The sequence below is a fragment of the Eptesicus fuscus genome, chromosome 6, assembly GCF_027574615.1.
Source record: "Eptesicus fuscus isolate TK198812 chromosome 6, DD_ASM_mEF_20220401, whole genome shotgun sequence".
Taxonomy (NCBI): Eukaryota; Metazoa; Chordata; class Mammalia; order Chiroptera; family Vespertilionidae; genus Eptesicus; species Eptesicus fuscus.
In genome coordinates this window covers 101780572-101793610 of record NC_072478.1, presented here as the reverse complement: position 1 = coordinate 101793610, position 13039 = coordinate 101780572, and the positions used below count along the sequence as shown (strand labels likewise).

Sequence of the window (13039 nt, the reverse complement as noted above, 5' to 3'; positions counted from 1 at the left end):
CAGCGGGCAGGAGAGGTAGAAACACCTGGCCCAGCACGGGAGGGCCGTTCTCCCTTCAGTGGGTGAAGCAGGCGCTTCTCCCGGCCTCACAGAGCTGCTGTGATGGCAGTAAAGACACCCAGGCCGGAGCCCGGCGGCCTGGGTTCAAATCCCGGCTCCGCTGTGTCCAGGCTGCATGGCCCCGGCCAGCGCTTCACCTCCCTGTCCTCAGACGCCGCCTGCGTCACACCCACCTCACGGCCAAAGTGAGGCTTGGGTGGGGCCATGTCCGGGAGCCCCGGGGACCATGCCAGCGCACAGTAGGTTTGCTAAGGCTGGTGCTGAGGCAGCCTGCCTCGCTGCTCACCCTCTTGAGGTCCGACTCGGCCGCTGCCTTCTCGTCGGCGAACACCACGCTGCTCCGCTTGGCCCGCTTCTTGGACCTGCGCAGCTTGACCTCCGGCAGCGTGCTCCCCGGCGGGGAGATGGGCTCCACCGGCTCCGCTTTCTGCGCCCTGGGGGGCGCCAGTTCCAGGTCGAAGCTGAAGGGCGAGAGGGACCGAGTGGCACTGCCGTGAGAGCCCCCGTGGGACCGCCTCGCAGGGACCCAGGCTGGCTGGGCTGTCGCCACGGGCCGGGAGGGAGCCGGCTGACCTGGCAGAGTTTGGGGAGCCACTTGCCCAAGTGGCAAGCATTCAAAATACAAAGCAAGTCTGGTGGTGAGAAGAGGAAATCGATGAAAGATCTGGATCTGGATTCAAATTCGGGCACTGCCACGTTTTAGCTGAAGGACCTTGGGCGAATCACTCAACCTCTCTGAGCCATTATTCCTTTGCAGGAAACAGAGGTGTTGGCGGTAACCTTGTGAGAGACGGCGATGAGGTCTGAGGACCCCTTAGCACACCCTTGGCCCGTGGAGAGTGCTGGACTCATAGTGTCTGTCATCAGAGTCGCTGAGTAGGGCCTGGTGAGCAGAAGGCCCAGGACGTGGAGGAGGGGGGCCTGACAGGGGTAAGGGGGCGTGCAGGAGGAGGCCTCTGTGATGGGGAGTTGGGAGATGATTCCAGACCCAGGCGGGCTCTGCGGGTTGCTCTGTGGGCTGTGGGCAGGCGGGTCCTGCCGGATCCTCGGGAACAGCCCCCTTGCCTCCCGGGCCTCGAATGCCCCTTTGATGGCGGCAGCAGGATGGCAGCGTCACAGGGTGGGGAAGGCTTTCGGAGGGAAGGGCAGGAAGGTGGGGGAAGGGCGGCGCTGGGGCAGGAGGAGGAGCATGATGGGGGCTGGGCCGGGGTGCAGGGGGCCCAGGGGGCCGTGTGGGGCAGGCACTGACCTCTCGGGGGTGGTCTTGCTGGGGGTGCTGCAGTCAGAGTTCATGGAAGCCATGGAGATGATGGACATCTGCCGGTAGGAGCGCAGCATGGACCGGGGGCGGCCCACTCGCCTGTCCTCAAAGTCAGGCTGCGGGGGGAGAAAGGACGGTGAAAGCCTGGCCCCACAGGTCGCTGGGAGCTGGGGTACCTGCTCCCCTTCCTGCTGCTCATCCTCCAGCTGGGCGGGGGGTGGGCCGTGGGGCAGAGCAGAGCAGAACAACTCCCTGGCTGGCGGGGCTGAGGGGCTGGTTGGATAAGGAATTGGCCAGGGCTCAGGGGAGGTGATCCTAAGTCCCTGCAATTTTCCCAGTGACAGGAGTGTCTTTGTTATTTATGGTGGCCCTTCATGCTAATGAGAAGATTCTGGAAGGGGCCGGCCAGGCCAGAAAGACCAAGGATGTGATGAGAGGGCTGGGCTTTGAGCCAGGTAAGCCCAGCTCAGAGTACCAGGAGGGATGGGGGCTGGAGATGGATTCCAATCATGTGACCAATGATTCACCCAATCATGTCTGTGTAATGAAATAGCACTACAAACTCAGGCCACTTAGGCTCAGGTGAGCTTTCCTGGAAGGCCACCCTGCATCCAGGGGCCAGCCGAGTAGGCAGTATGCGTGGGACCTTCCCAGACCTCACCCTGAGTCTCTTCGCTGGGCTGTCCTGATTTGGGAGGGGCGTCTTGTGGACGTCACCCTTGACCTGAGAAAGCTGACCTGCTCTGACAGTTAGCTTCAGCCCTGCACTGACTCAGGGAGCCACTCTTGCACCAGGAGACAGGAGACAGGAGACCCGAGGTCCCCTCGGCGCTGCTCCAGGCACTCACTGCCCCCTCCGGGCCTCAGCTTTCCCATCTGGGATGACGTCTTATGATCCCACTTTCTGGGGAAGAGGATAAAGATGCTCCTGTGCGTACCAGGCCAACGGCCTCTTTAGTCCGTGGAGCTTACGAGTGGCCGGAAGCACTGGCTTTGGAGGCCAATGGAGCCAGGTGTGAATTCTGACCTGCACTCACTCGCTAGGTAGCCTCTGGCAAGTTACTACCACCCCTGACCCTCCAGAAGGGATATTAGGGTTAAAATCACTCCTGCCTCACAGACGTGCAGTGAGGACTACATGACCTAGCAGATGTCACATGCTTAGATCAGACAAGGCACATAGTAGGTGCTTCATCCGTGTAGCTTGTATTACTAGCACAGTCCCTTCAGTTCCCAGGGCCCAGTTTATAACTGGTGTTTGTCTGGGGGCGACTTCGGAGGGGTCAAGTGCACAGGGAGGTTCCCCTGAATCATCAGCTCAGGCATCGGGGCCCGCGGGGCCTTCTCCTCCGGTCCCATCCTCCTCCCCATCCCCACCTCCCCCCTCCACCCCAGGGACCTCCGTACCATCTCTCGCACACCATACTCCTTCTCCACCTTCACTTTCAGGTTCTTGAAACACTCCTCCATCCGGTCGTGGAAGGGCCGCAGATTCTCGGACACCCGCTTCTCATGGATCTTAATCCCAGCTCCCAGGAAGGGGATCTGGAGAGGAGGGTGGTGGCCAGTGAGCTGGGTGCTGGGCCTCAGAGTGGGTCCAGGCACAAGAGGGGCTGAAGGCCTGGCCCTGCTGAGAATATGTCCGGGGTGTTCCGGTCCCCTGAGACCTTCTCACGGGGTCACGGGCCCTGGGAAACAGAAAGCTGCAGGCTTGGGGTTTGCTCTGGACGGGGAGGGAGAGGGGGAGGGAGAGCTGCAGCGGCCGGCCTTGCCCAGCAGGAGGGCTGGAGCACCCGCTCCAGGCGGGGTGTTTGCAAAGTCTCTGCCCTGTGGCATCTGGGCGGGGGAGTGTGGGACCAGGGGAGAGGAAACCGTTGCTTTGACTCAACGCCTCGTCCAAGAAGTTCTGGGCGATGCCGGTAGATAGGGGGTTTAAAGAAGTGATGGAGGAGACGAGGGCGGAGATGGTGAAGTGGGAGGTGAGGGAGTTAAGTTCCGACTGATCAACAAGGCGGGTCACTGGGTCCTGTCTGAGGGGGAGAGGTAAAGACAGCAGCCAGGCCACATGGGCCACTGGGAGGAGGAAGAGCTGAGAAAATATCCTGGCCTCGGGGCAGCAAAACGAGGGCGTGAAAAGGCAGAATATAGGTTAATTTGAAGAAAAAAGGACATGCTTCCATGACTCGTGACGTAAAGACATTTCTGCCTCTCTCTCTCTCGGACGTCTCCCCGAAGCAGCGAGGCAAAGGGGAAAGGAAACCTCAGTGAAGGCAGAGACCTGCCCACCGGACCCAGCATGTCAGGGGACGGATGGAGGATGATGGCCGCTGCCCTGGAGCAGGGGAGGGAGCTGCGACTGGAAGGAGCCATCTCCCCTTGGGAAGCCAGGAAGGGCTCAGGAATTGGAGGCACCTGGTACCCCAGAAAAGCGAAGGGGCCGAGAGGCCAAGCACAGAGGTGGGGTGGAAAGGCCGAGGCAGGAGCAGTGAGAGCTGGCAATCTCTAATTGGGAGGCCCAGCGCTGTGTTTCTGTGGCCGGGCACACAGGAGGGACTTCCATGATATAAACTGAGAGGGACGGGAACGAATGGGCGAGGAGGACCCCTTTGCTGTGTGTAATAATGCAAAAGGGCTGCCTCCCCCCTGAGGGTAGGTGCCATGGCCAGGGTGCCTGGACTCTGGGTGGGAGGGACTAGGCTGAGTGGGTCTCTGTAACATAGTGACCAGGTGAGTGGGGGACCAGCTAGGGAGAGGGTGGCCACTAGGGGGCGCTGTATGAAGAGGCCTAGCTAACAGCCTTTTTTTTTTCTTTTTCTTTTTTTTTTCCCCCAGCTAAGGGCTTTTAGAAGCCATCTACTATATGCTTTCAAAGTCTCCTTTGTAGTGCCTCTCCATTAGCTAAGATTTCCTTCTGTGCTGTGCGTCTGCGCTCCAGGCTTTGGGTGGGGGACACAGCACTGAGAATCCATTACCAGGTGATAAATGGTGCCCCGTGGAGAGACCCCCGGGCAGTGATATGGATTGAGGATGACCCCAACAAGCAAACAGATTTGTGTGACATGGTAGCCCACTCTGGGGCACCCCAGACTTACCAGAGGAAGGAAACCAAATCAAAGCCCGGCCTTCCTGCTTCCCATGTTGCGTGCGGGTGGGGGCAGGGGAGGAGATAGGAGGAATGTGGTTATGTGAGTAAAAAAGGCATGAGACCTCGGAAGGCTGGGGCCTTGGGGGCGATGGGGTTCACAGGTGGCACAGGTAAGAATGGAGAGAAAATTCCAGACACACAAATGCATTCCGGGGAGCATGTCTGTGCGGCGCCTGGTTCGCCCCTTTCCAAGCCTCACTTTGCGTAGTCGGCAGAGGCAGAGACGGACCTGAATTAGGAACCCTTATTCTAAGAGAAGAGGCTCACCCAGTGCGCGCACTCCCTGATTTCCCTGGAGTAGCAAGCACTCCCCTCCCTGCCACAGCCACAGCCTCAGCAGCTCCTTTTGTTTGCCTGGCGATGGGCCAGGAGGGGGGAGGACTGGCAGCTGCAGACCCTGCCCTGCCCCTGGGCTCCTGCCCTCGGAGCACAGCCCCCTCAACCGTGTGCCTGATGGTGGGTGGGGGCCCCTGAGAGCAGAGGTGTTTGTGGGGCGCTGCATCAGGCCTGGAGGAGCCTGGTCCTTTACAGTGTGTTGGGGGAGTGTCTGGTGGATTGTTCCTTCTCTAGGTGGGGAGAGAGAAAAGGGGGAGAGAGAAGGGAGAGAAAACCCAGGAGAGAGAGAGCCAGAGAAAGGAGGGGAGCAGGAGGGGGAAGCAGAGAGAGGAGTAAGATGGAGGTGCAGAGGAAGTAAGATGGGGTGCAGAGAGAGGAGTAAGATGGGGGGTGCAGAGAGAGGAGTAAGATGGGGGTGCAGAGAGAGGAGTAAGATGGGGGTTTAAAGAAGTGATGGAGGAGTAAGATGGGGTACAGAGAGAGGAGTAAGATGGAGGTGCAGAGAGAGGAGTAAGATGGGGTGCAGAGAGAGGAGTAAGATGGGGGTGCAGAGAGAGGAGTAAGATGGGGGTGCAGAGAGAGGAGTAAGGTGGGGTGCAGAGAGAGGAGTAAGATGGGGGTGCAGAGAGAGGAGTAAGGTGGGGTGCAGAGAGAGGAGTAAGGTGGGGTGCAGAGAGAGGAGTAAGGTGGGGTGCAGAGAGAGGAGTAAGATGGGGTGCAGAGAGAGGAGTAAGGTGGGGTGCAGAGAGAGGAGTAAGATGGGGTGCAGAGAGAGGAGTAAGGTGGGGTGCAGAGAGAGGAGTAAGATGGGGTGCAGAGAGAGGAGTAAGATGGGGTGCAGAGAGAGGAGTAAGGTGGGGTGCAGAGAGAGGAGTAAGATGGGGTGCAGAGAGAGGAGTAAGATGGGGTGCAGAGGAGTAAGATGGGGGTGCAGAGAGAGGAGTAAGATGGGGGTGCAGAGAGAGGAGTAAGGTGGGGGTTTAAAGAAGTGATGGAGGAGTAAGGTGGGGTGCAGAGAGAGGAGTAAGATGGGGGTGCAGAGAGAGGAGTAAGGTGGGGGTTTAAAGAAGTGATGGAGGAGTAAGATGGGGGTGCAGAGAGAGGAGTAAGGTGGGGTGCAGAGAGAGGAGTAAGATGGAGTGCAGAGAGAGGAGTAAAGTGGGGTGCAGAGAGAGGAGTAAGATGGGGTGCAGAGGGAGGTAAAAGACGGAGTGGGGAGGGACATAAGCACAGAACCTCTGAGAGAGGGAGAAAGACAGAAAGAGTCAGAAGGGGGCTGAGTGTGGAGGAAGGTAGAGGTGCCAGGCAGAAGGGATGTAGGGAGGTGGGGGGACCGAGGGGGAGCAGGGCAGTGGGACGGACTCGCCTTCCAAGTCCTCTGGCTGGGCTCCGGAGGGCTAAGCAGCTGTGCAGAATGAAGGCCCTTCGACCAAAGACCAACCAAGGGCCTCAGTTACCCCCAAACCTGATGGCCACCTGAGCATTAGCTGCAACAGACTGGGTCGGCCTCAGACGGGGGTGTGGGGCTGGAGCCTCTTTTATCTGATTGCCATGTGCCGGGTGTGGGGGGAGTGGCGGTGGGTGTGGGGGGCCTGGCTTTTATTTCAGTCCCGCTGGGAGGAGCTGCCCCTGAATTCAGCAGCCCATAAAGCAGCCTTAGCGACAGGCAGCACGAAGGCCTTGCGGTGGCCCAATCCAGGTTCCGAGTGGGCCTGCTCGGTAAGATATAGCGTCAGAAGGGCTGAAAGCCGAGGGACAGGAGGACACGTGCAGCTGGGCAGGCAGCCGCTGGCTGAGGGCACCTGTACCGGGAGGGGCTGGGGAGGGCAGAGGTGGGCGGCTCCAGGTCAGCTCTGCTTTACCTGCCACGCAATCAGGTCCTTGAGGCGGCTCAGCTTGTCCTGGTCCTCGGGGTGGTCCCTGGTGTAGTCCTCCGTGAAGAAGGCCTGGGGAGGACAGATGGGAGTTTGGGGGTTTCTGTTCACTTGGTGTGGGCCCCCTGACCCATCTCCCTGGCGCCGAGAGAGGGTTCCCCTGGCGAGGGCCAGCAGTGAGGCCACAAGTATTGATGGGGCAGAGACCTATAGGGACCTACGCTGTTTTCTCCTCTTGGAGGCTCAGGTCAGCACCCACTGGGAATGGGCCCCACACCCCAGGAGAGTAGTTCTCAAAGTGGGGTCCCTGGATCAGCAGCAGCAGCAGCAAATCACCCATCACCCGGGAACTTGTCAGAGATGCAATTATCAGGCCCCACCCAGACCTACTGAATCAGAACCTGGGGGTGGGGGGGTACCCAGGTTAGTTACAAAGCTCTGCGAGGATTGGACTCACATTTACGTTCGAGAGTAGCTCACCTACCACCTCCCTTCTGGTGTGTGAACCTGGCACCCCCAGCTCTCTCCGGGCTTATGTCCTCCATGTGTGCACACACACACACACACACACACAGCAGCCCTCCAGGCTGAGCAAAGGCATGCCAGCGGGGACTCCGTGGGGGACGGAGGGTGGCTGGAAGGACTGTTGGGTTAGCCACTGGGATTACTCTGAATTAAATGGCTGTGTTGCAGGCTTAGTCTCCATCAGCGAATGGCATGGAAAACACACTAGGGAGCTCACTGTGAGGGTCACTAGAAGGAGGAGGCCATTGCCCCCCCAGTGTCTCCTGAGGTGTAAGGTGTGAAAATCCAATGAGGACTTTCCATTCCATTTCATTGCCCGGAAAAGCTATGTCCCCCTCCTGAGAAGTTGGTATTTTCCCCAGTGAATACTGTGACTCATATATCTGATGGCTTTTCCCTTTTTGCTCTGGACACCAGGAAGCTCAAAAAAAAAAAAAATCTGTGGCTCCCATGGGTGGGGATTTCTGGAGGGACCATGGACCTGGCTATCTAAGTTGTAATTCTCCTTTTGGAATTGACCTTCCATCCTGTCTGCACTGTCATGGATTCTGGGTTTCATTGCTTTCTCTTTTAGAAGATATTTCCAGTCACGGACTTGGATTCGTGGTTTCTCCACTTCAGTGGCCTGGCTGACCGTCACCTGGTCCTCTCAGAACCTTTCCTTGGCAGAGGCGCCTGGATGTGACACTGGGCTAAGGGGCCCTGTGAGCCCTGCCCTCCGGCCACGGCCCAGTGTGGCACTGAGGGTGGGAAGGAGATGAGAGGGAGGCTGTGGAGCCTCTGGGAGGTGAATGGGTTCCCACCAGGCTGAGGGGTCCCTTTAGGGGCAAACAGCTACAGTAAGATGAGCGACATGCAGCTGTGTCTGCCCCCAGACTCCCAGCCACTGCTCTGACCCCCACGGGGGCTGGGACAGCAGAGCCCTCACCTTCTCGTACTTGGCGAACCCTCCCATGACGGCGGGGTCCACGATCCCGTTGAGGAGCATGGACAGCGGGTTAATGGGGAGGCTCTCGTCACTCTGGTACTGGTTGATCATCATCAGGATCTTCTCGTTGGCTGTGGACATGGTTTCGATGGCGTTCTCCAGGGGGCTGATTGTGGTCTGTTGCAAATGAGATTGGCAGAAAGAGGGGGACTTAGCAGGGCCTTTAAAAACAGATATCGACCTATGGACCAGCAGGCCAGGGTTCTATTCCTGGTCAGGGCACATGCCAGGGGTGTGGGCTTGATCCCCAGTGTGGGGCGTGCAGGATTCCCTCCCCCTCTCTGAAATCAACAATAAAATGAAATAAATTAAAAACCAAAAATGACAAAGGAAAACAGACACACTCGCAGGGATTGATTTCACTGGGGGCTGGGATTCAAATGAGGCGATGCTCCCCGAGGGGCTGAGCGGCCTGTGATTAGTGGCTCTGGGCTGTCTGCTGGCGGAGAGACAGCTTCCTGTGCTGTGAGAAGGGATTTTCCTGGGGAGCGGAGGCGACTCCAGGCCTCCGCTGGGGTTTCAGAGGCTGGATGTGCTCCGGGGAGGCCCTTCCTTCCTATGACCTGGGAGAACCACTCTGTAATCCAACCCATCCGGCATTGCTTGTGTACCTACTGTGTGCGAGCTGTCAGCAGGCAGATCAGAGCAGCTGGAGACCTGATGCCCCAGCGTGGCCCAGCGTCAGTCCTAAAACCGGCTGCTGTACGAGGGGTCACTGCTCCCAGGTGGATTCGGTGTAGTTGGGAAGATAAAGCCCATCGCCTCTCCAACACCCCTCAGAAAGCGATACAAACAGGACGCCCCTCACATGCTCACTGTGCAGTCAGGGTTCTCCAGAGCACGGAATCTGGAGTGGAAAACTGAGCAAGGGGCTGCAAACCTTTTCCATAAAAGACCCAGGCATCTGCAAGCCAGGCATTCTCTGCTGCAGCCAGTCGACTCTGTTACTGTAGGAAAAGGCAGCTCCAGGCAACAGGAAAATGAATGCGCTGGTTGTTCCAATGAAACAACTCACAACAACAGGTGGCGGGCGGGATCTCCCACAGGCCCTGGTGCGCTCACCCCTGGCCTACACGGAGAGCAGCCCTAGGCTCTGCTGGCTGTTTTCTAGCTGTGTGGCCCTGAGGAAGTTTCCTAGCCTTTCTGAGCCTTAGTGGACTCATTGGTAAGATGAGGCTGATGGAACCTGCTCGGAGAATAGCTGGCAGCTACGCTCCTCCTTCTCCGTAGGCGTGAGGACAGAGAGCAGCAATGGTCCTCACCAGCGGAGACTCCCTGGCAGGTGGGGTGCCTCCCTGAGTCTGGAGCAAAGACTAGTGGAGATAATATGACCCTTGACTCAGCAGAATTCTTTTAAAAAATGTCCCTGCTAGATATTATGACCAGGGGGCATGTGGGAAGGGCAGAACCAGCCTCTAGAGCCGTCTTGGACATCTTTTAAAAGCACTTCCTTAAATCTCGGTGAATCCCAGCCTCCCACACCTTTCTTCGTTTGTTGTCATTTTTAAAGATGGTGTTGTCTGCAGCAAGGCGGCCCTGCGACCAGGCTCTGTCACTGTCACTGCCGCTTTCTGTCACGCACACACGTGAGCTGGAGCAGGAGGCTCTGTGCCCGCTCGGCGAGGCGGCACCCCTGCGGGGGCTGTGGAAGCCCCATCCAGCCTGGGCTCTAGGGAAAATCTGTCCCGCAGGGAGGTCCCAGCACCGCACCCCGATCTCACAATAGCCTGGCGCGGCTGAGAGATGTAGACGTGAGGGACAGTTGCTAAACATGGGAAGTCCTGTTGATTGTCTTTCCTCCCCATTTCTCAAGCGACTTCTGAATCCCCCCGTCTTCAACCTCATTGCAGCCTGGGGAGCCGGGAGTGAGGGTGATGGTGCCTCTGGCTTCTCACACCTCCACCCCGCCCCCCGGCATCTGTGTGACCCAGTGTGCAGTGCTCAGAGCAGTGCCACCGCATGCAGCCTTGCCCACCCTGCTGGAGGGGAAAGTGAACTATCCGAGGGAAATGCTTTGGAAACAGTTTTAGACCTGGGAGGTGGGAGCATCAGCCGAAGGACGAAGGGACACGCATTCCCTGTCATCAGGGGTGTTTCGTGTTCTTCAGAGGCGTGTCACCCACATTCCCTTCTTAAATCAGATCCTCTTAGGACCCCAGGCACTGCATGAGACAGGCGCTGCTGTTGCATCCTACTTCTGCCCCGATCACTCGGCAGCTCAAGTCCCACCTTTGGGCCTCAGTTTCCCTCTGTGTAAAACAGTGGGATGGACAAGAACCAGGGTCTGCAGGCCAGGCTGGGCCTGGCGAGGTTCTTGCAGACGCACGTGAGGTCTCATTGCAAAACTGACTTCAACTGGAGAGGGTCTGCCGCCTCATCACCAGCCCCTGTTGTGGGCATGGGATTATCCCGCCTGTTTGCATTTTTCTCCTGGGCCCGGAAGGTGTTTGAACTTGAAGCTCGTGACTGAATGACCCCTAGGGTGGCTTTCCGCTCTGACATTCCATAGTTTTTCCGTCTCCATTTTACAGACGATGGACACTAAGGCCCCGAGACACACCGTGTTTGTCCAAAAACATGCAGCTCGTTAACGACCGTGTTGTCTTTGTGTTCCTGACCCCAGATCAAGGCTTGCTATGAAGGTGGCACGATCTCGGGGCCGAGAGCAATAAAGAACCCTCCGTAAGCAGAACCCACACTCGAATCCCATCAGAGAACACCTCTCTGTACACACAGTCCTGTCGTCATGACGATTCATGGAAGAAACAGCTGACAAGACATCAATTCAGGGTATGCAAAGGCCCGTGCAGGGACACGCACGCCCTCAGCAGGCAGGAAGCTGGCGTCTGAGACGTGCTGACATTCGGGGTAACTCAGCCGGGAGGCGGCTACAGATAAATCCACTCCAGTCAACGTTTTGGAAGTTTTCCCAAACCTTCCCATCAGAAGCCATCAGGATAAAAGGAGCGAAACAAAAATGTTGACCAATTCTTTCCTGACTCCTGAGTCCATAAGACAAGGAAACCGGTTCAGACGTGACGGCGTCTGCATATTGACTGATGGGTATAGGTTTTCTTAACCAAGATTCTCGAGCAGCAGTTACGGGCCTGGGACTAGTCTTTGCACTCAGCGATATGGCAGGGAACAAAATAGACCAAAATCTGGCTTCCCGGAGCTTATGTTATCATAGTGCTTAAGTGCTTATACCCTAATAGGTTATGTTATATGTGATATTCTAGATATTAAAATCAACATGCAGCCACATTAGATGGTCTGTTAGGAGGCGGCAGGTGCTTTGAGGAGAAAGTCAGTGGGGGAGAGGAATGGGGGGTGCAGCAGGGCTCCCTCCATTGCCCACAATCTCACGGGGTCACTGAAGGTCAGGGGGCGCCTTGCTGAGCGCCGTTGGAGGAAAAGGCACAGCAGGGCCATTGGGTGGCAGCTACAGATGGGTAGAAAGTTTCACATTCTTCACTCCAGATGTGGGATTAATAATAGTATGTACTTCACAGGGTTTTGTGTTCATGGGATAAAGCCTGACACGGGGCCTGGGACACTCGTCAAGCTTCGCCTGTGGCGGTCCGTCCCCCGAGGACGAGCACGGATGGTTTCTGTCTTCCCCGGGCTCTACTTACTGCCGGGGTGGTATGGGACACGCCGAGGAAGGAGAGAGTGAGTCCAGCCCAGGAACCCGAGGTGAAAGTCAAACCCTGCCTTACTTGCTAACCTTGAACAACCCACTAACTCACTCCACTCCTCAGTTTCTTCACCTGTAAAATGGGAGGAATGGTAACATTCGTCTCTCAGTGTTGTTGAGGGGTTAAATGAGATCATGCGTGCGAACAGTTTAGCACAGTGGTCGGCAAACTCATTAGTCAGCAGAGCCAAATATCAACAGTACAACGATTGAAATTTCTTTTGAGAGCCAAATTTTTTAAACTTAAACTTCTTCTAACGCCACTTCTTCAAAATAGACTCGCCCAGGCCGTGGTATTTTGTGGAAGAGCCACACTCAAGGGGCCAAAGAACCGAATGTGGCTCGCGAGCCGCGGTTTGCCGACCACTGGTTTAGCACATTCTCAATGAGTGTTTGCTGATATCATCATCATTCTTTCCCCCAAGGTCCAGGCTAGGCCTGTGAAAGGAGACTGGAGGGCCACTGAGCTGCTGGGCTCACTGCAAGGGCGGGTATCAAGGGCTGGGGTTGGGTGGTCCTAATGCTGATAATACAAGTAGCTGGAAAACACCAATCAGATCACGTCCCTCCTCTGCTCACGGTTCCAGGTCATTCAGTAGGAAAGCCAAAGTCCTTGTGGTGGCCCATAAAGACCTACACGATCTGGTAGCTGCCTCCTCCTCCTCAGCACTCACTGGTGCTGACCCAGACACAAGCATGCACTGGCCCCAGGGCCTTTGCACTGCCGTTCCCTCTGCTGGAAAGTCCTCCTCTTCGTATCTGCATGGGCCACTCCCTGACTCCCTCCAGGCTTTCTCTGGCCACCCGATTTAAATAGCAATCCCTCCATCATCTCTCTCTTCTACGTTTCTCCATAATGGCTATCACCATTTGACACAGGATATATTGACTTGGATGTTTTAGTCTGTCTCCCGCACTAAAATGTAAGCTTCGTGGCAAAGTCTTCAGGTCAGGTCAACAGTGCCCGGCATGTGATAGGTACACATCAAAAATTTGTTGAATGAATAAGACATCCTGAATATGTGCCTACATTTCAGGTTTCCTCACCACCACTCTGAACCCCCGTGGCAGCGGAAAGATTCTTAGCTGAGGATGTGCAGACCCTGAAGTGCATTGAGAAGTAAAGTACATGCAATTTGCAGAAGGGAGTTCA

The 13039-nt window shown here is 56.8% G+C and overlaps 1 protein-coding gene across 1 annotated transcript in view; it reads right to left on the bottom strand.

Moving 5' to 3' along the window:
* DOCK2 (dedicator of cytokinesis 2) overlaps positions 1–13039 on the bottom strand; it is a 373603-nt gene that overhangs the window by 3885 nt on the left and 356679 nt on the right. Inside the window, exons 45-49 of the mRNA XM_008147631.3 lie at positions 8130–8306; positions 6665–6748; positions 2729–2866; positions 1310–1437; positions 347–521 (exon numbers count right to left, since the gene is read on the bottom strand). Of these exons, the coding sequence (XP_008145853.1) occupies positions 347–521; positions 1310–1437; positions 2729–2866; positions 6665–6748; positions 8130–8306 (702 nt within the window). The remainder of the gene's footprint in view (positions 1–346; positions 522–1309; positions 1438–2728; positions 2867–6664; positions 6749–8129; positions 8307–13039) is intronic.